Below are 24,561 nucleotides of genomic sequence, written 5' to 3'. Positions count from 1 at the left end.
CGGTGTTGTTTGTGTCGTCTCTTTAACCGTACACCGTTCGTACGCGAACTCACGAACGATGTGGACGAGCGGTGAGTGGTAGTGGCGAAGGCGGTGGCGGTGGCGTCGTCGGTGGTGGGGAACAGGGAAAAATTATTACGGGGAAAAGAGATTGAGAAAAAAAAAAAAAAGTAAAATAAAAAACCGAGGAAAAAAAAAGGAAGGGAATCGCGTATAAGATTTTTTTTTTAATACCATGCTCAACGTTCATGCCATTGCTCCGGCCGATGGTTCGCGCTCCCGATCCGGGCGATGTTATACAAGTCAGAATTGCATTCATTATTATTATTATTATTATTATTATTATTATTAATAATAATATCGTGACTAAATAAACTTCTTTAGTCACGACCTATTATCATTGCGTTTGGTAGGATCGACGTCCGTAGGTACACTATAATGTATTAATGTAACGCGTAACGTTTGTTATGTTTTACTGCCGTAGTATAGGTGGTACCTAGGTATATAATATGGGTTTTTTGTCCACAAAATCGTACATGAAAATATTGAAAATCAAGGTTAGATCCTGCCGCCGCCGAATCTCCCGCACTCGACTATTTCGTCGTCCTTATTCGCTATTCATTTTTTACATTAATCTAGGTACCCAATTAAATCAGTTCAGCCGATCAGGATCTACGGTTCGATCTAAAAGAAATGCGTGTGGGTCGAACTGATATGCCAATATTGCTATCGTTGTGATAATATTGTGGATTCTTGCTAAATTCCAACGGTCATCGGCACTGACGAAAGCGCCAATTACTTAGGTATAAGAATTGTATATAACCTACTAAATAATTTGTATTTTGAATAATCTAAGGCCGTGCGAATAATGCATACGTTATATACGCCGTTTTCATGCGTATCAGCACGTTTTCGATTGCGATCGCAAGGAAGATTATATACCAACAGACGATCCTTTACTGGTAAAAGGTTTATGAGATAACTATGTATACGTACTATAATGTGTCCTGTATTCAGTATTTCTAAAAATACGCCGATCAATTGTACGGTAGATACATAATATTTTGTGACGATATCGTACTAAGTGGCTAAAGACCAAATTCTCATTATATGTGATCGTCATTCGTTATGATTATAAACATATTATTTAACATACCTTATTTATAGTTTATTATATCGGTCGACAATATTGAACTTTTTAGTATGTCATATTGTTAGTCTCCCGTGTCCTTTTTTATACCTAAATAGTGTTATAATGTATTATAAGTATTCATTTTTTAGAATAAATATTAAATAGTACCTATGCCTTATTTTTACAGCGTCATAATTTTAGAAAGTATTATTTTTACGTTGGTACCTTAACCTAACCTAACCTAACCTAGGCACACTTTATTTAAATTTCTACTTGTTATGCGTATGTATAAATTAAGAGACGATAGTAGATTTATAATATGTTGTTTAAAACTAATCTGGGAACAAACTATTGTTTTATTTGAATTTACAAATTAATTTTATGCTTACTAACCTAATCATTGTAGCAGTACTCAGGCCTGATAACTAATAATATAAATCAAAAGATTTGATTGAAACTAAATAAGTATAAGCAATGGGCTGTACAAAAGTTAAGAGGATTTGTCGCCTACGAGCTTAGATAAGAAAAAAAAATATTAGTGCTTTTATTATTATTATCATTATTTAATATTTAGTATTATTCAATTATATTCATAATCGGCCTTTTTAAAATTGTATTTTTAATACAGATAGATATTTTTATAACGTAAAAAAAGCATTGGTCTGTAGTAATTGATGATATTTTTGGAATAAAACGTTAAATGATAATAATAAGTAAATGATTCTTAAATGTTTAACATCTGAGAAAATAAACTTTGGATATTCAAAATTTACATTTAGGTATAGGTACTTATTTCACGTTAAGAACTATTATCTGGGAGTGAATTGTTTTTATATGGTTTACCTATATAGTTGTTGGATACTATGTATGGTCATATGAAAAAAATGAAAAATGCGGATAGTTATTTAGTTTGATTGTACATTTTGAATAAAATAAATTAATAATAAATGTAATTTATTCAGTTTATATAGGTTAGTAGAAACTAATTATCAAAATAATAATTTAAGAAAAGGAGATCTTCAGAAAACATTGAATACATATTAACTATTTCATCTAGTAAAAACGCTATAACGATGTTATAATTGTACTTTCTTTTACAATTTGTTTATTTTTTTTATATATTTATTACCATTTGCCATATATAGACTGACAAAAATATACAAAACAACCCTGAATGTTTATTTTGTGGTTTTTTATCGTACATAGTGTTTTTTAAATGTTATCTAATTAATATTAATTTCAATCGTCATTATGATTTCGTGAATTTGATATAAAGTTTTGAGTAACCTAATCATATCTCATTTTTTAAAATGTATTACTCAGTTTATTTTCAACGTACAAATGGTCCGGGATAAATTATTATCAGCTTATTAAAACCGTATAAAGTATTCGTGGTATGCAAATCAAATAATGGTACAAAACATTCGTTTACCGGTTTGCATAGTTCCAGCTATGCAACATCGTTTATTAAAATAATCAAAAATACAACAATTATGGTACATAGGAGACCGGAGACTCATTTATCTCGGATGCAACCTGTCCAACCTTAGCAGATGCTAGTTGTATACGCGCTGATACCAGAGAGCTCCCTGCAGTAGGCATACAAGGCGCTCATACACTTTTTTTCTACTAAGGTAGAAAGGACATGTTCTGATTTACAAACCATCAGTCTTTTCATAATTCTTGGTTTTGGCACTGGGTCTTCTTATGGTGTCTTTTTTAGTCGACCAACGTTCTCTATCATTGACTACACGTATGTTTCCTTTCCAAAATTCTATTTGTGCACATTGCTGCTACATTTATAGATACCACATAATAAAGTTTAATTATAATATTTATAGGCTTTAGTTCTGCAATTGGCAAAGTGATCAAATATAGATACGATTATATTAAATGGGGTTGCTTTTGCAATTATTTATAGGCATGTTACTAGGATATCAAAATTATGCCAAACAAATGACTTATTCGTGAGTTAAATTTAAACAAGTAGGTAAGTGGGTACCACTTTATTGTACATTAAGTTTCGAGTGGGTCATTTATATGGATGTGTCAAATTTGTATTCAATATTTCAATGATGCATTTTATGGTACACGAAAAACTTAACCTTAGTGGAAACGTTCTGTCAGCCTATATTACCAAGTATTTTTAATGAAATGATTTTTTTTTAAATAGCTACTAAAGTAATTTATTTTACTTATAGTGTCTATTATGTTGGGTTGATATATTTTTTTTCCCGAAAATATTGAATTAATTTTATTATTATTTTAATACGAATACATTAACACCATTTAATATACCTATCAACTTACATAATTCTAAATTTAAAAACATCTTTTAATTTTAAAAATAATTGTTTTTATGTATTTTTTAGATTTTATGTTTTCAGCAGTATGAATTACTTATGAGAAATCTAGTAATTTTTAAAACTTAGATATAAATCAAAGTTTTTATAAATTCTTAACTATATAAAATAGTTTGCATTTTTTTTGAAATGTTGACGATTTTCGTCATAACTGTTACTTCAAATGCATACAAATTGCGCTTATATATTTTTAATATTTTTATACAGATATAAGAAAATAATATGTGGGATTTTGTTTAAATATTCAAAAATTTTGATCAAGCGAATTATTCTTTTATTGACATTTATAGAAAAAAAAAGAATGCCTAATTTTTATAAATAGCCCAAAAAGAATTTATCAAAATATTTTGAATATTACATTTAATATAGAAAATTATTATATAAACACTAAGTTAAAATTTCAAGTTTCTATGGTCATTCGTTAGTTAAAAATTGACTTAATAAAAATTTCCATTTTTCTTTAATTTCTTGTTTATTTTTCGCGATTAACTAATAAAGTACTGTGCATTTTTTAATGTTAACTTTTAAGGTACCTACTAGATCCAATTTGGTACCAGAAACCATCCTATTATTGAATATAAAAGTATTTTTACTACTTAATATGGCGATAGAAAACACATCAATTTAAAATCAATACATTCATCATTCTGATCAGAATTTAAATGTTGAAAGTTGGATTTTTATTATAAATGTTAATGAACACGACAATGTTTAAATAATATAAATATATAATAATATAAATAAAATAATAATGTTTAAACGTCCAACGCCACAAATATTTTGTTATATATAGGTAATAGATAATTATTTAATATTTTTTTTTAGTAAAAAGTATTTAAATTTTCGTTTAACAGGTTAAACATAATTTAAGCAATGTACTTTGTGTTTATAGTTTTATTAAATTTTGTTAATTTTAAGACAACTTTAAGGTGAGTGGGGCAAATTCCACCTTTGGTTAATGAGTTTTGGTTAACTATCGTATAATACTATAATATATTCCTCTCCGCTCATACACACACAATAATTCTAAATATATCATTAGCCTCTTTAATTATTATTTTGATTTGTTACTTATTAAAATAAATTAAATAAGCTGTTTTATATTTTCCTCGATTTGGTAATTTGGTATAAATATTATTTTTACTTTCAAAATATAATATAACGATATATTTAAATAATAACTATACTCTTTTCGATTAAAATAGAATATAATTATATAGGCGTTATGCATAATGTATTAGTCCTATGCATACGTAAATCTTTATGTCAGGTATAATGATTTAAAAAATATATTTTTATCATTTTATCAACAGAAAAAATGTTGGTTGGCACTGTGGCAGGAAGATATAGAAATATTTTTACATTATAATAAAGTAAAATCTTTTGTAAATTTTAGAATTTAACTAATAAGTAATAATTATGTCTAATATAGTTTTACACAGTCATACATTTATTAATTTTGTTTTAATGTTATTGTATAACTAAGAGTATTAACTATTAAATAAATATTTCTTACATCAATCTATTATCGTTTAATACCGGTTATTAGAGATTTATTTTTATCATATATTAACCCAATATTATTGTGATTTAGCCCTTTAGCTACATATTTGTTTAGTATTATTTAAACAGAAACATATTTTATTATGAGTGCTATAACAAATTATATTAAATATCAAGTCTCATTTAAATCAATATTTAGATTCTAAGTGGAGTAGAGAATATGTAGCTGGAACACAATAATATTTTTCGTGTTAAAAACTCTCTAATACACAATCTAGAAATTAGAAATTGAGATAATTTCAGAGGCAGACTTTAAGCTTTTTTTAAGGGGGTAGAACATTTTATAAGTAACATAAACAAATAGAATGACGACATGATTGTATTTTTGTGATTTGGCTGTGAAAATTATGAAAAAATTAGTACAACATAAATAGTTATTTTTTTTTATAATTATTATTAGTGTCGTTATCAGATTTTTTTCTTTGAAGTAATTTCATTTTATAATAATTATTATTTTTTAGAATGTTAAGACATACATCTAAGTAATGTAATTTTATTTTTGAATTTTAAATTATAATCGAAATTGGGTTATTAATGAATATAAAATATAACAGTAGGAAAAATTTATTCAGGGAAACATAGTACTATATAAGTGCATCCAGTAAGCAAGCGGGTTAGACGCATATGTAATATATAATATATTATCTATGGTTAGATGGCTCCGTTTTTTTTTTTTATTTAGTTTAATTTGGCATAACTCGAATTCTCTTTTTAATATGAATGTAGGATGTATACACAATTTCATTAAATTGTCTTTATAAAAACCATAAGTACCATATTACTACAGCATAATTTAGAAGGTAACTAGAAATATGTTCAAATATTCAAGTTGAAATGTCTGATTTTGTTTTAATATATTTAAACATTTCATTAAAAGAAAAAGTAAGTAATCTCAATGTGGATAAAAAAAAAGTGGTAACCATGTACTAACTATAATAATCATTATTAAGATTATTATAAATAGCTTTATGTTTTTTAGTTCTCATTATTCTTAGATCTGTAGGAAATACACCTTTATTATTGCGTTTATAAATTTACTATAGAATGTTACCTAACTAAAAATCGATTTAAGTTTAATTTAGTTAATTAAACTTTTTATTACAGCAGCTGACGATAAAATGTTATCTATGTTTGTGGCTTAATTAAAAAAAAAGAAAAGAATTCCTAGGTGGCAGATGACCCTGTGACTTCTATGTCTTCTCTCAGGCTATGTCACTGATTTATTTATTTATTTAATAAATATCATCATTATTTATTTGCAATTATCATTAATCCCTGAATAATATAATGTAAGAAATATCAATTGTTTAAACTACAATTTATGATAACTTAATATCACCCATCATTATGTTTGCGTGTATGACGTTATAAAACCAATCCGGTCGGTCTGAATTAACCACCAAATTTAGTCTATTCTTACTTCTCAGTTCTCTCATACCAATAGTCTTAGCTAATAGGTTAGGTTATATAACAATAGTCAATAAGCAATAAGTAAATATTCTAAGAGTATCCACAGCAAATAATAAATTAAGTACCTACCTCAAATTGTAATACATTAATGTTTGAATTTGAAATTTTATCGAGATATTTATTAGGAATTATTTAATCTGTACAAAGTAGAAAAACTACGTTCTGCTGAAGTAAGAATTATTGGTAAAGACGTAAATTAGTAAGCATATTGTAGAATTTTGTTGTTAAGTAGAATGGGTAAATTATCCTACAATTTTCATCTAAGGTTTTGGAATTAATGATATTATCTATAATATCTATTATAATAATGATATATTATCTAAATGGATTAGCTACAGACATAATATATTGGATAAGGAATTTGTGTTATCAAATGATTCTGGTTTCACCAATTTTTTGTTGGCAAAGAGACATGATTGTATAAATAATATGTATATCTTCAAAATTGTTACTTAAAAAGTTTGCAGTTTTTATATTTACCAGTATTAGATATTTTTAAAACTCAATTCTAAAACATGGCGTATAAGTTTTAATTATTTCGTGTTCATTTTATTATGAATTCTATAATCTAGTATAGTATAGAAAACTATAAAAGTAACAGTTCTACTGTTTTACATATATTAGTGAGTAATTATTAAATTTCGATAATATTTTACATTGGAGAAATTATGTTTGTTAAAAGTGATAATTACCAATGATAAATGTTGTCAGTCAATTATCTGAAAATTAGACAACCATTATAAAGTTTTAAATATGATGTATCTAGTATCTACTACCTAGAGTACTAGGGTTTTAAATAAATTATAGAAATATTAAATAAACGTGTTAAAAAATTTCCAAGGAGGATAATCAAATTACTTCTCCATTATACATTTGGCTCTGATGCATTAATTTGTACTTAGAATTAATAATGTTTTGTTTTGTTTAGTTATTTCCTTATAGTAAAATAATGATGTAAAAATGTATAACTGCAGTCAAATTTTTTTTAATTAGTTCAAAAAAGCTTAGTTTTAATTAATTAAGAATAGTTTTTCAGATGAGGTAATTTATGATTTATATTAAATTTACATCTTAAATTTCTGTTTGATGTCCTAAATTTGTTTCCTACAAATTAATATTTGATAGATAATTATATGTGCTAAATATTGGTATTTGTAGTAAGTCTTACTAAGGGAGATAAAAAAGAACATCGTTGCATAAGTTGTAGATATTATATCTGAGTATAAAAATCTATATTATATAATATATTTAATATAGAATTTAAAACATTTAATAATGCTTAGTCAATAATTAATGAAGGTAGATGGTAGTATTTGGTATTTTAATATTACAATACATTTAGCCATTTAAATACTAAAACTGTAGTTGCTTTTGTTATAAAAGTTTAATTTAATAACTTTAAAATATCGAAAAAACATAAACTGTAATATTTATATTACTTATAATAATTGTCAGTTGGTTGATTTTTTAATAAATTAAAAAAAAAAAAATTAATTAATTAGTTTTATTTAATATTTTAGGTATTGAAATTATAAATGTTTGAGGCAATTGTGCATCATATGTTTTAAATAATAGATTAAATTTGAAACTTAGAAAATTTCAAAATAATGCTGGAAATTATGAATTTTTTTTTAAACTGAAATCGCTTTATTACCACTGATTATTTATCAATTTGAATTTATTTAACTATTAATTACTATGCCAATATACTGTATCAACATTGAACGTATTAACATTTATTCATTTTGGGTTGGTATGGTTTTCAAAATGGAATCAATTTTTCACTATTAAGAGTTATGACTAAACGAAATAGCTTACGATACAAAATAAAAAAGAGGCCAAGAGAGCAAAGGCAGATGCTCCTGAACAGATTATCGATCGCTCAGTCTTGGTTTTTAATGAAAATGTATGTACATAACCGAGGGTGGGGTTGGTAGAGGTGTGGAGTCATCCCCTCTGTAAACCCCACCGAACCTTTGACTGGAGTAAGAGAATCATCCATAATTTTTTATTAATACAAGTGTGGTAACTGTATCTAGTTGAAAGGTCTTGGTATAACTGTACAGAAATGCTATTGCGACTCAATAGGAAATAATAATTACTATATCACCATTTTACAAACGTAAAATTAACTATAATATACTATATCGTATTTTTTATCGTGTTTAATATAGAAAAAAATAATACTTTTAAATAATTAAAATTCTTTGGACTTATTTACCGATTATTAATGAATTCTTATTTCTTTGAAATATTTTAATAATATATGTAATGTAGCTACAAAAGTTATAGCTCTGGTTAGTTAAGTTTCAAGTTTATTCGTTATATTATTTAAAATATTTCGAGTAATTTTCTACACACTTCCAATATTTCAGTAAATTAATTATTATTATTATTTTATTGGTCTTAATTATAACTAGTTGTTTTTATACGAGATGTGGCAATTAGTTATATTTTAAATTTAGATTTGTTTTTAAATAAATAACTATTTTTTTTCTCAATTTTTAAATAGATCATAATTTATATTATTTGATTTAACATTTTGATTTTATTATTAACTTAACATTTATATTATCTACATTTTAATTTAAGCTTATTTATCGCTAATCAATAATCGCATTAGAAAGTAGCAGGTACCCATAAATATACATTAATATATTATATTAGGTATTATAAGGCATTATATTTATAGGGCTACCAATTACTGGGTTAAACGGAAGCTTAGTTCTATCTATTGTTTGATTTTCATACCTCGAACTCTCGTATTTCATATCTTTCATACCTCAAAATGAATTAGGAAATATATTTTAAAAGATGAGATTAGATTGTTTAAAACTTTAATTTCAACATTGCGCATTAACAACTGTAATCACCATGTTCAGTATTATAATTTGGCGACATTTTTAAGTAGTCAATAGATATACAATTCATACACACACTATAAATTCGCTATAAATTTAACGTTTTATTTGAAAGATTATATAATAAAACTTATTATTTATAAAAATTAATATTTTTAAGTATTTATATACATTTATTTATTTCTGTTTGAAATCTACAATTAAATTATATAACTATAATAATAATTATGGAAAAATTGTTTTTCTATCTGAAATAGTAGGTACAAATATTATATTATAAACAATCCGTGCTTTTTATTTTTTTTATGTGACTGTACAAAGTGTGCTACAACCATTTGGAGGATATCGTGTTTTGCACATGTTGTCTCCGTCCTATTAAGTACAAAATGGATAACATCAATTTTATAATCAGAAAAATCTATTTTCCTCTGTAATATTGAAGTGAGTTGACCTATTATTAAAATTATAGTTAAGAAAATTATCCAAAGCTCCAAATATGCTTTTTATATTTTAATTTTAAAGTAAGTTATAACGAATTAAAAATTGTAAAATCTAAAATTTTCATTAATCATGATAAATAATGTTCTTTTTATTTTAAATTTGATTATATTATGTTAATTCATAATAATTTTAAAAATAAAAGATAAAAATATATTATTCTGAACGTAAAGTTGTTATTGTTATGTGTTAGTAAAATAAAAACATAAAACGTTATATAGGTACTTCGGCGACATCTTCTTAAGACTACAACTTTTAATTATGTCTATTAATGAACCAAAAAATTTAATAATTATAAATGCAAATATATATCTTTAAATAAATGTGAATTTTGCACAAAAATGCACTTATCTGCAATAATTGTTTGACATTCGATAATAGTGTAAAAAGCGTATTATAGGATAATAGGTAGCTATATACTCGTATTCTTATTAAAAAAGTGCTATAACATAATATTACATAATATTCATACATTTTTAATATTATCAATTTTTTTTTCGCTAATATAATTTATAAGTATTTTAATAGTAATTAATTTATCTATATCTTTATTACCAATTAATTATAATTTCATTAAAGTCGTTGTATTTTAAGTTAGCCGTACTAGAAAATAGAAATACAATTGATCCATTATAATATACAGACCTCAAAAACTATCTTTATATTTCAAAGCGCTATAAAAAAAGGATTATTAATACTCAATATAATAAATATACAACAATATTCCTATTATTTTTACAATGAAAAATATTTTAATGTAAAAATACTATAAAAGAATGTCACGCGTAATATAATATGTACATGTATAAATGTATAATGTATTTATCTCTGTATTTTGTTTTTCGCAACATTTCAATTAGATTTATCTAATGATTATATTCAAATAGTTATATTAATTGTATTGAATATTTAATATCATGTGTTAAAAATGAGCTTTAAGTTATTATTCTGGAGGTTTTTAATAAAATAATATAATTATAGATAAATGATACATTCATATCAACTACACGTCAATGTTTGACTTGTGGGGAGGGGAGTATCTCAACTCTATTATTAGGAATATCTTTATTCTTGGAGTTTATCAAATGAAGATAAATAAAAAAAAAAAAAAATGTTTGTTACAATGTTTAATAAATTTTGTTGATTCTGTTGAAAGGCATCTAGCATATCCTATGGTGTTATCTTAAAATTTATACGTATTTTGTTATAATTTGAATTCGGGACTGATTTTAGATAAAAATTACATATTATATACATCTAGGAAAATAGAATATTTTAAATAAAAAAATAATTAACTTTGTAAATTATTATTAAAGCTAAATTTAGTAATCGATTCAATTAAAATAAATTATTGTACCTATATAGCTTAACTTTTTGTAAAAATCTACCACCTACGTACACTATAGTTGAAACATTATAAAGTAAATACCTATAATAATTTATAAAATATTTGTTGCTTTGTTATAATATAATGTAGGTATTATAAAGATTTTTTTATAATGGGAGAATCCCTCCACAGTTAGGTATTATTTATTATAATTAGTTACATCTATAATATAGGTACTATAGATAGATATATTTATTTGAATTTTAAAAATGTAATTAAAATATTATTGAAATTATCAACTTATATGTAAACAACTTTGATAGATTTTCTATAGTAATTAATAGCCATTATGTTATTATAAGTCTGTTTATAAGATTGGGGTTAGAATTATATATAGTGTTTTCCGTAATGTTTCATATGCCGAATTTATTATCGGCTGTAATATGAGTCTTATTCGTTAGCGTATTCTTCCATGTAAACTATAATATATATTTATAAAAAATTACGGTATAGACGTGTCTTCTGTCACTTATTTAGCCTAACCCTAAGTCATAATATTAATATTTTTAGTGATAATTATAAAATACTTTAATTTGTACTGTTATTTTTTTTATTAATTAAATTACCATAAAATACCTAAAGTAAAATAAAACAATTTCTAAATTCTAAACAGAAATTTGTTAAAATGATAAAATGAATGCAAGAACTAAAATGTTATTGTAATTTTCAATCTATAAAATTATGACTCAATATATAAGTTTATGGTTATGACAAATTTTTAACAAAATTGCATTTTTTTTCTTTCATTTAATGTAACGTGTGTATGGATAACAATAACAATTGTTTGATTTAATACCTATATACGTGATTATACATCAAATTACAAAATTATATACAGGAATACGATCGAACTACTATGGTTGACGATAGATTTGAAAAATTTATTGCTGTATTAGCTCATTATAATTACAATGACTCAGTAAATAGGCTGTTGTGTGTGGTGTAAATGAAAAAAAATCAATGATATTGCAGTAGACACTGGAAATTATTAATATTGTGAGTAAAAGAACAAAATATTGATATTAAATAATGAGTATTTTTTTAAAATAATTTTCTATTATTTGACGATTTATTATTGAAATAATTAAATTATCATAGATAGAGAAGTATTTATTATTGTGGTTATTCTTAGCTAAACAAATGAATATAATATTTACGTTTGACAAGTTGTACAAGTTATGTATAGTATATATATATATTATATATATTGTAAGTTTATAGTATAATATTTTTTAATTAGACATTTAAATCTATTAATAGACATAAAACAGTTGAGTTTTATAAAAAGTACTCAAAATTTGCTATTACAATTTTTTTATTATTTAATATTAATTTGCTGCAAATTTCGTTTCTATAATTTTAGCCCTATCTAGTATCACACAACGAAACTACATACTAGCTCTTGTGGTGTTTATTGATTGCATATTCTTGTCGCCGGACACAGTGCAGCATCCTGGTTTCATTTTTTTTTTTCATGCTACCTGTTTCAAATTTTTGTAAAACGCCCATTATTTCAATATTGTAGTTTTTGTTTTGTTTGTTGTGTCGTGTTAATTGAATTTTTTGAATGCATCGATTAAATCAATACACTTAATTTATTCATATCGTGCAAACAAACATTTATGCCGTTATTTCCTGTTTGTATGGTAGTGTAAAACCTTTCGGAAGCTGTTGATCAATTATATTAATCTGTGTGTTTCTCAAGAAAGTAGGCATTGATTGGCACCCGTGAGAAAGAATCAGCGCGAAAAAGGAAGCGCGTGCCCGTGGCGAAAGTAGTCGAAGGTTGTCGAATGATAATATACTTAGGTATAGTATTGTATTATTTTTTCATTAAGTTCATTCGTATATAAAGTAGTCCGTTTCTTTAAACGGATACTAGTGTAGTTTTAGGTTCTCGACAGTTTCTTTACTTTCTTGGAGTGTGCCTTAAATTATTTTTATTTACAATTTCTATAAGGTATTAAAAATCTGATAATTATAAATAAGATAATTAAACTAATGTATGAACTCGTGTGCATATATTTTAGACGACTATTAACAGACAAGTAAGTTTTTAAAATTATCATTAATAATATCATGAATATTTTATGTACACATTATTTATGATTTAAAAATTATATCTTATTTTATCAAAAAAGTATGAAATATTTTTAGAGATATTCGGCTTATTTTTGATATTTTATGAAAAACCAAAATATTATTATTAACATTTTCATATTTTTAAATAAAATATAATATAAATTAACATTGAGAAATTTTTAAGTTCCTATGATATGTCTGTAGTTTTATATTTCAAATATTTACACTTGCCTATTAGTCTATACTTATAACTTATTTATTTTATGATATTTGTGGATTCAAATTTATAGTTTTATTTTAGTAATTAGCAATTATAAATTATGATTTTTTCTTTTTGTGTATGTTTATTATTATTTTAATCATATATTTAAAAACAATATTTTATTTATTTGAATTTACTTAAATTAAAATGCTATTGAATAATGTTGTTTAAAAACTTGAAACTTTGTTTATTATTTTAATTTTATTACACAGTATTGTTTCGTATATGGTTAGCGTAAAATTAAACAAATAATGGATTAGTAAGTTAAAAAATATAATTTTTATTTTCGCTTGTTTTACTAAAATACATTTTTATTTAAAATTTTTGATCAAGGACATGTGTGTATGTGTACGTAGAAATGTAAAATTATAAATAGTAATACTTGTGAGGTTTCAGGGTCAAAAAAAATATTTGATTCTTGAAGTTTCTTGAGAACCATTTTTTGTAAGATCTTAGCTAATTTTTGGTAAATTTATCACTGTTTAGAATCTTTTTGCAAATGTAATGGTGTATCAATGGTTTTTAATTGAAAACATTCGCAGCTATAAGCCTTTGGTTTACTTTAGTTCTGTATTATGTTTTGTAATTTAAGAAACTAAATTTAGCTACTCAATGGTTTGATATTGAATAAAAAGGTTAGTGTTACCTGTATATGAATTAAAAAAAAAAAAAAAAAAAAATCATATTCATTAACCTTTTTAATATCTATGATAACACATTAATAGAATTACAATCTAGAGTGAAACATAAATAGATAATGGAATTTATTAATAAATAATTACGTTCAAATACATTTTTCAACGTTCAAATTAATTACTTTTTTTAAAAAGTACAAGTTACAATTTATGTTGTTAAATTTATAAGTTGCTGTGAGGCACTTCTATAGGTTTTTAATATTCTATAAAAAAATTGCAAGCTATAAATACATTCTATAAATATAAATTTTTTTAAAATTTTTTTAACAAGTACCACTACTCAATAATCTATTATGATGGTATATTAATCATTTTTAAGTTCATCGATTTAGTTAAATTTAAAATTTTACTATACATATTATTTCAAATATGTATTTTTTTTTTTTAGATGACGGTTTATGATAACTACGAAAACAACATAAAATCAATTAAAATGTATGTTTTATACATGGAAATTAATTGTTGGATAAATTACAAAACGGGATTTTTATAAATTGAAAATAAAATCATGATGACGAATATTTCTCCTACAAATAAAATATGCAAAGAAGGATCTCCGCTCAGACCATCTAATGATGATTTAGAGGTTGGAAACACAAAAGGAAATGAAGTAACAAACAATGGATATTTCGGGAGACAGTATCAAAAAGCACTTTTACCCGATGTGCGGATTTCATCAGTTGACGAACGACCATCCAAGAGCAAATTTCGTGTTCGCAACGTTAGCCCTATACAAGTGCCTAGACATACAACAAGCTCTATGTGTTATCGAATATTGGTTCCTGAAACAAATACAGAAAAATTAGTACTTTTCGTTTGTTTAACTGTGTTTTTCACCTTACTCGCCTCGTTGGTATATTTTTTCATGAATATAGATTGCATATTTGGAGTTAAAGATCAAAAATGTAAAAGTTAGTATACATGTTACAATTAATTAACTTAATTCTTTAATACACAAATGAAAAAAAATAAAAACTAATAAATTAAGTTATTTTTACCAGTGAAATATATACCATCATTTATCAAAATAAATTGTTTCTAATTCTAATTCCAAATTCTCAATGTTTTTTAAAATTAAGATTTAGTATGTATGTTTACAATTTATTAGTTTTTATTATGATGTGATGATTACTACTTCAAAATTTATCATGGTAAAAAGCCTTACTGATTCAACCCCTATAATCGATTCTATAATAGTATGAAACATTTTTATATTTTATTTATAGTATTCAAACAGTTTTAACGGAAGTAAATAAAATAACCTTCAACTATAATTCAGCGTTAAAAATAATTATCCCCCGATTCGTATTTATAATGTATTACTATATATGATATTAAGAAACCTTGCTTCCAGGCTCCAGTGTCAAAAATTACAAAAGCATAACCACAAATAGCTATAAACTATAAGGTTATACTGATACATATCTATAAACTATTAAATAAAAACAGACAATATTGACAATTATTCGATAAAACATGTATCAAGTACATAAAGTGAACATTATTTGTCAAAATCTTTCATAATATTATGACTTGTACAGCTTTTAGTCATTAAAAATGCCTATAGGACATTAATGCGACCGGTTTTAATTGACCTTGACACTAATAATATTAACAATCATTAATCAATTTTCAATAACAACGACATCTTACACTAGTTATTATTATTATTTAAATAATATAAATAATATTTATTATAAATGCTGTGTATTATTGTTTAATTATTCTAGGTAACTGGTTCTCAAACAATAAACCTAATATATGTATGAAAGAAGAATGCGTTAAAACAGGTAAAAATAATATAAAATGCGTAGTTCATTAGATAAATCGTATATTTAATTTGATCATTTAAGAAAAGAAAAAGGAATTAAAAAGAAATAGCGTAATTAGTTTTTCTTATAACGGTATAATTGGTATTAGCAATTGTGTCATATATATCAATTATATTATGTACCTATATCGCATAATCTTTAAAGTTTTTTTAAATTTATTGAGTTAGTATATTAACAAACTTTAATTTATAATTTATATGCAATTAAATTATATTATTTCTGACATACTTTTAAATAGCTTAAATTATTTAAATTTTCAAAGTTAATTAGTGAAAAGATTTATTTTTATTTCAAGTATAATTTAATATATTTTAATAAAATTAATTACACAATGTATATTTTAAGAGATTTAATTATGGAAATTGATTAATTTAATTTTTATATCACTCAATTAAATATTATTAATACATTTAATAGATTTGTTTTAAAAAAAATTAAACCAAGTATAATGTGTAGATTAAAGAATTTTAATATTTTACAGTTGCTATCTTACGTTTTTACTTCTTCGATTAAAATTTAACAATAAAATTAAACATATGTAAATAAAGTTATAGTATCTCAAGAATTTTTATTTTTCTGGGATAATTTTTTTTTAGATTTATGAATAATTAAAGGTAAGTAATAATACAATTAGTACTATGCCAATTAAGGTCTAAAATAAATAACTATGATGTAGATAATTACAAATTTACTCTACCATGAAATTAAAATGTTACATATTTTTATGTATTATAATTTATAAATTTAAAAATAAGTATATTTAAGTGGAAACTGTGATATTATAATATAAAATAATTTCCATACATAATAATAGTATCTAATAATAGTAAAGGAGTTCATTTTTTTGTGTATACGGTAATGAAATAATATTGTGTCCATTTTAAAAGTCTAAATACCGTGATAATATACCTACATTGCGGCACTCATAGTTATGTTACATTACTGCTTTTGCATAAAGTATAATATATAGTAATTAATAATGATAAATACTTTAATACTAAAGATGTATTATAAATAAATTAATGTGTGTAGCTTAATTGATCACATTTTACCTACCTGATATGAAATTCAACATCTATACAAAAATATATAATTTATATTGAATTGTGTTAATTTTATTTAAATATACAGCGATAAGAAAAAAATAACTTTTAAAATATTTTTATTTTAAAGAAGACCTAATTTCATGTTATTATCTTAATGTAAAGTACAATATTTTATTTTATTATTTGTTATACTACATTATTATTTTTTATATTATATATTTTATAGTGCATAAATATGAGATATAATTTTTTTTTATTTATCAATATATATTTTTATAGCTGCTTCATTATTGTCAGCAATGGATCCAACTGCAAATCCTTGTGAAGATTTTTATCAATATGCCTGTGGCACCTGGGATAAAAGGCATTTAATTCCTGAAGATAAAAGCAGTATCAACACATTTGAAGTGCTTGCTGATCGATTACAAGTTATATTAAAAGGTTAGTTTTTCATATAAAATCAATTAATTTTTAATATATAAATTAAGCATTGTACAAAAGAGATTACTTAGTCCTAATGAAATTTGAAAGTCTGTACTAAATATACAAAATGATTCATAAAGTATAATCACCCTTTTTTTTTTTTTTTGATTATGCATTAATTCAGATTGTGATTTTTGGAATTTCAATTATGGTAAAGACCATATTTTCAAATACTTCGATTTTATATATCATTGTTTTTGAATTGTACAAAGTTATTTTGAATTCTGATTACAGCAATGAACAGCAAATGATCTGGTTTTACAATAATATGTATTTTTGTTGATTTTTTTTTGTATTATCACATTTTGGAGTAGCAAAAATTCTTCAATGATTGAGAGTGGTTTTAGATGAGAAATTGAATCTAGTTAGTATTTTGATTAGTTTAAAAACAAATACCAGTGCTTTCTAACACAAACGGGGTAACCAGACAAAAAATTAAAAAAAAGTCAAATTTTTATAAAATACTAGCTTTTTACAAATTGATTTTATTATCTTATTATAATTCAATAACAAATAACCGTGGATTTATTTATTTTTAAACAGATAAAAATCCTTTAGAATAATAGTACAGTAATAAGTGATATAATTTTATGATAAATAATATTTAGACAGTAAAAACATACATAGAAATTATATATTTAAAAAACACCGAAAAAAAAATATTATTATCAAAAATAAAAAATATATGCCAATAGAAAATAATAAATTAACAAATTATTGACATTAGAACTTAATGCTACATAAATAATGTGCTTAAAAACATGGCGTGGTATAAATAAAAAATCAATATGATTAATATTATATTGTTAGCTAAAGCGAGAATTCTCAGAAAAAAACTATGTCAAACTATAGCTGTTATTAAAAAATAGAACGAAAAAGTTTTTGACCTTTTTTTTCTTGGATAACCGACAGCGAAAGACGATCTATGTGAACAATACTATTCCTCTGCTGCAATCATTTATTGTAGTATACAATTCAATACATAATATTATATAATAAAAGTTTTTGACTTTGTACTATGATTATTAAAGCTAAAATCAATCATGACCATAGAAAGTAATTTATAGGAATCTATATTACTATTTAGTAAATAAATCAAACAAGAACATCAAAATAAATCTGAAAATTTTCTTCTTAATTTGTATAAAAACATCCCTAAATGGTTAGTCTGTAAGTGATATAAGTTTCAGCTAATAGAAAAATTAAATTTATTATAAATTAATTTTAGGAATTTATACTGTACATTTTCTGCCTGTTAATATAATGAGTATAATTTTGTGACCAAACTGTAGAACCAAATTCTAAATTGAATAATTATGTAGAATAGGTTCAGAAGGCGAGTAAAAGTTATAATACTACATTGACATTATTGATATTTAATGGTAAGCAATTTTGTTTACTCTAGCTAACAAGCTTGTACAGATTGTACTATTGGTGTAATGCGTCAGCAAGAGATTCAACAGGTGAAAATATTTTAGAAACATCAGAGAATAATAATAAATGTATTGAAGAATTTAAAATAGTGGGTAAACTATTAATAAATAAAAGAGGACCTAAGTAAGGATTTCGTGATACACCAGAACTCGCAATAAAATAAAATGAAATAATTTTACTGCTTCAGTAAGATAAGTAAGGTATGATTCTATCTTGAAACCAAATATAGTGAATTTCACGAGAAATAATTTGTGATTAACCTATCGGACGCTTTTTGGAAGTCTTTTTAAGTGGAATCAATTTGTACATGTTTTTTGAAGGAAGTTAAAATTTTAGATTGGTAAAGCAAACAATTTGTAGAAATTTAAATTTTTAGTTTAAAGCAGTGATTCTCAACGTGGGCGCTACCACCCCCTTGTAGGAATTTTTTATTTTGAAGGGGGCGTTTTTAGAGGGGGGCGCTAAAGGGGGCGCTCATCTATCATTTAAATTTTTTTTATCTATAACTGATTGTAATGAAATGTATAATTGCGTAGAAAAAAATACCTAATGTAATCCACAGAATTAAGTAGGTATAATATTTATAGACACTTAAATAATATCAAAATAATTATCTTATCGAAGTTATCGTATATATTCCGATTAGCGGCTTATCAATAGCCGATTCCGAAATATTATGCGTACTGTGTACTCGTTTTAAAAAATTGATTGGGGGGGGGGGGGCGGTGTGAGATTTTTAAAATCTAAAAGGGGCGTTGAGTAAAAAAAGGTTGGAAAACACTGGTTTAAAGCTACATTGAATAGAACAAATATAAGGAGAAATAAACAAAGATACATTTTTTGAGATAATATTATAACAGCTTCGAACATTTTAGAAATCATTGACATATTAGAGATTGGTCTATAATTAGTGTTTATCACTAGATTTATTACCAGTGTCACAAATGACATTTTCCATATGTCAGCAAAATAATCTATACTTAAAGATTTGTTGAAATTTAAGTGTATAGAATAAAATACTATTGGTTCATAACTTATAAAAAAAAATTTGAGGATTCTGTAGTGGGATAGGTATCTAATAAAGTTGAATACTCATAAATTTTACTTTTATCAATAGTTCAAGAATTTAAGTTAAGATTATTATCAGAAGAGATTGGTAAAAGCTGGTTAAGGCTTTAAAAAATTAATCAAATCATATTCGAAAACACATGAAAAAAATCTGTAAAAAGTTGAGCTTTTTCTTAAAATATTTGTTGATATTATGTTATTATGTATTTTAAAATACTTGGCACATTATAATTAGTTTTTTTTTTTTTTTGATCATTTATACTAAGACATAGTATAAACATTTAATGTAGTCATATTTTTATAGGTATGAAATATTTTCGTATCTATGTATTTTTAAATATAATGTTTTTATTTAGGACTTCTAGAAGAATCAGTAAATCGATTTGACAGTTCAGCAACAATTAAAGCAAAACTATTTTATAAATCATGCATGAATATTAGTAAGTACTTAAATTGTTTTGATGAATTCTATATACTTAATTTAAACATGTACTGGAACTTAGCTCAAATCAGATATATTGGAGACTCGCCTATCCGTGAACTTTTAAAGTCAATTGGAGGCTGGCCGGTGATCGAAACAAATTGGCAACCACCTAATTATAGTATTGAAGTTTTGCTTGGTCGATTAAAAAAAGAATTCAATGAAGGAATCATAATCGAACCATGGGTTGGACCAGATGATAAAAACTCTTCTGTAAACATCCTTCAGGTGCGAAAAAAGTAAGACATTAATGTAGTCGCATCTACATAGTAAGAACAAACAAGTAGACAATAATACAATTACAATATGATTGACATGTTGGCTTATACACATTTATGCTTAATCGAGTGTTAACTAAAACATATTATTATTTCTGTTATTAATATCTTTTTTACTTTTTTTTTTTTCATAAAATTTAGTTAGATCAAATGCAACTGGGACTACCGAGCAGAGATTATTTCTTAAAAGATAGTAGCGCTGAAGCATTACAAGCTTATCATAAATATATGTCTGAAGTAGCTGTGTTATTAGGAGCAAATAAGTCGACGGCGCCTTTTGAGCTACTAAAAATTATTGAATTTGAAATTGAAATAGCAAATGTGAGTACATTTAGTATTTGTAACTTTATTTTTAAAATGGCTTAATGTTAAATTATTATAATATGTAGATTACTCAAACAGAAACCGATAGACATGATACGACTGGCACATATTTAAAGCTTCCACTGAAAGATTTACAAAAACAAATTCCAGAATTTGATTGGCAATTATATTTGAAAACTATTTTGCAAATTAAACTTTCTGATAAGGAACCTGTAGTTAGTTATGCTATGTCATACTTTACACAACTCGGTTATCTATTAAAAAAAACTGATAGAAGGTATATTAATAACTAAAAACTAATTTGAAAATATTATATTTTGGTTCATAGAAACATATCAATTAAAAATTTATTTTTTATAGGGTTATTCACAATTACATTATTTGGAGACTAGTTCAAAGCACTGTACTTCCGCATATGATTGACGATTTTCAATATAAAAGATTAAACTTCAAGAAAATACTATTAGGAATTCTTAATGAACGAAGCAGATGGAGAGATTGTGTAGATTGGACTAACAAGCGACTTGGAATGGCAGTTGGCGCTTTATTTATAAGAGATAATTTCAGCTTGGAGAGTAAAGTACGATTAAAACATAAACGTTTTCAAAAATTAAATTAAAATGTATTTTACAGTATGATATAAAAAATATACGGTATTTTATTATATATTTGTTCATAAGGTGACTGCTATGGATATGATACAATCAATTCGAGAAGCATTCAATGAACTTCTAAATGAAAACCATTGGATGGACGAACAAACAAGAATAGTGGCCAAAGCAAAGGCGGATGCTATGAAAGAACGAATTGGATACCCAGAAATATTAACAGATCCGGACGAGTTGGAAAAAGAATATATTATGGTATGTTTGAGAGTTTAATAATTGTCTTTCTTATTATTTCGAATTCTTATTTATTTTTTAGTTGAATGTAACGGAAAATCAATTTATTCTTAACGTATTTAATGTGCTTAAGTTTGATGCTTATCAAAATTTAGAAAGACTAAGAAAACCCGTTGACAAAGATAAATGGTCAACAGAACCTGCAGTGGTTAATGCATTTTATAATCCTAATAAAAATCATATCGGTAAATTTAATTCATAGCATATGCAAATATATGATAAATAATAAGTAATAATAAATTGTATTTTAAATTATTAGTCATCCCTGCTGGTATTCTTCAACCTTTATTTTACAGTCAACATTTTCCCAAATCCTTAAATTATGGTGGTATTGGTGTAGTAATCGGTCACGAGATAACTCATGGATTCGATGATAAAGGTACCTAATACTTAAGTATACTTCGTTTGTAGAGGATTATTAATATTATTTAAATATTTTAACACAATTTAAATTATCGTTTATAGGTCGGCAGTTTGATAAAAATGGTAATATGATCGAGTGGTGGGATTCTAAAACAATATATACATTCAGGGAAAAAGCTCAGTGTATGGTGGATCAATATTCAAAGTACAAAATGCAAGAAGTGAATTTACACGTTAATGGACGCATGACTCAGGGCGAAAACATAGCTGACAATGGAGGACTTAAACAGTCATTCAGGGTATATAAAATTATAAAATTCATCGTTTATACGTTAACCCACTATATATAAATATGTTATATGACGGACGTATTAAAAATACCTAATATAAAGTAGCCAGTAGGTAGTACCTTATACCTACCTAAAACGATACACTTACCATTTGTATTTTATAATATGGACGGTTGTTGTGTATAGAGTATCAAGACTAAAATAGAAAATTTTTAGGAGACAATAAAAATGTTTCATTTTTTAAAATAAAATTTTAATGTATAATATAAAAATGATTAAAAAGTGAATTGACGGTCTTTTCATAATAAATGTTCATATTTTTGATACTCATGTATTGGGGAATTAACAAAAACAATTAATTGTTTTCAGGCTTATAAGAAATGGGTGTCCAAACATGGAGAAGAACCATTACTTCCTGGCATTGAGATGACACACGACCAACTGTTTTTTTTAAATTACGCGCAAATTTGGTGTGGTTCAATGCGACCAGAAGACGCATTGACTAAAGTTAGATCCTCCGTACACTCGCCTGGACCCACACGAGTTTGGGGACCCTTGTCGAATTCTGATGACTTTGCCAAAGCATATGGATGTCCCCTTGGATCTCGAATGAACCCCGTTGATAAATGCATTGTTTGGTAGAATTCGTTGGTACATAGGTCATATTTACATTTCATATCTGAATTCTATTTGTTATTGATTAACCATTAATTTTATTCCCACAACATTTTAGCTGTTTACTTGTAATACAGAGCAAAGTGTTTGCAAAGCATATCATATTAAAATAATAGACAAGCAATTTGCTAATAGGCTTATCATCAAATTGATAATTTTCTCATAAAACTCATATTTCACTATTGTGCATTTATCTGATATTCTGACTATTGTGATAATCCTAAACTATTACGTATAAATTAAAAGTTAAAACTTAATACATAATCGAAATTTATTATTTTTACAACTTATAATAAATTATTTACAAATAATCAAAACGCTTAAATTTTTTCGATGGATTAGTTGCGAATGCCTATTTAATACTAGAATTACTACTAAGGTCCTTTGAAAATTTGCCTTGTATTTTAGTTTATAAACAGACTATCAAAATACATTTAATTTAGTTGTAGGTATTTTCAAACGTGTGCGTGTGTTAAATTATTGTGTTAAATTGGTTAATAAATTATTTATAAAAATTAGTATAGGTATAGTAATGAAAACAATATTAATTTAATTAATTAATTTATCTTTTGACTAAAAATAAATTATAATAATAAGGTTCGAAAATTCTTATTTTTTTTTCAGATTTTATTTTTTTATAAATTAAAATAACATAATTTGGCTTTCACATTTTTTTTTTTTGTATTTATAAATACGTAAGTAAGCATTTAAAATTTTCTCCGTTTAATTTTTGATTATAATTAAGATAATTTATTACAGTATTTAATTTACTAAAAATTCGAACCTTATTAATAATAATAGATTAAATAAATAAATGTTAATTGACGAAAAGTGTTATCTGAGAGGACATTTTAATTACCAAATAGTATAAGTATGACCACAAAAGAAGAAACAGTTGAGGGTAATGACAATCACGGGAAAAGGATTTCCAGGGGTTATTATAAGTGCCAATATACATGTTTACTTATTTTTTAAGTTAGGTTAAAATATAACTTAATCAAAACATAAGATTTAAAATATTTCAAAATATTTATGATAAATCAAAGGCACAAAATTAAATAAATTTGGGTCT

The 24,561-nt window shown here is 24.7% G+C and overlaps 1 protein-coding gene across 1 annotated transcript; it reads left to right on the top strand.

The window, feature by feature from the left end:
• Positions 1-14,785: 14,785 nt before the first annotated feature.
• On the top strand, positions 14,786-24,009 carry LOC112601367 (neprilysin-1-like). The gene is made up of 13 exons (XM_025348961.1): positions 14,786-15,224; positions 16,044-16,103; positions 17,471-17,632; positions 20,533-20,616; positions 20,680-20,885; positions 21,077-21,256; positions 21,325-21,536; positions 21,620-21,839; positions 21,940-22,122; positions 22,184-22,346; positions 22,421-22,540; positions 22,627-22,823; positions 23,184-24,009. Exons 1-13 carry the CDS (start codon positions 14,822-14,824, stop codon positions 23,454-23,456), a joined length of 2,463 nt encoding a protein of 820 aa, XP_025204746.1. The 5' UTR covers positions 14,786-14,821; the 3' UTR covers positions 23,457-24,009.
• The last annotated feature ends 552 nt before the right edge of the window (positions 24,010-24,561 follow it).

Source organism: Melanaphis sacchari, unplaced genomic scaffold (assembly GCF_002803265.2).
Source record: "Melanaphis sacchari strain LSU unplaced genomic scaffold, SCAv2.0 Contig77_pilon_pilon, whole genome shotgun sequence".
Taxonomy (NCBI): Eukaryota; Metazoa; Arthropoda; class Insecta; order Hemiptera; family Aphididae; genus Melanaphis; species Melanaphis sacchari.
Note: the sequence above shows the minus strand (reverse complement) of the source record. Positions and strands in the feature narration are given on the sequence as shown.

Excerpts from the sequence above, each read along its gene's own strand:
- LOC112601367 (XM_025348961.1), top strand. The coding sequence starts at position 14,822 with ATGATGACGAATATTTCTCCTACAAATAAAATATGCAAAGAAGGATCT. Across the intron at positions 21,840-21,939 it reads ATTTCAGCTTGGAGAGTAAA|GTGACTGCTATGGATATGAT; the intron begins GTACGATTAAAA and ends TTTGTTCATAAG. Across the intron at positions 22,541-22,626 it reads TCATGGATTCGATGATAAAG|GTCGGCAGTTTGATAAAAAT; the intron begins GTACCTAATACT and ends TATCGTTTATAG.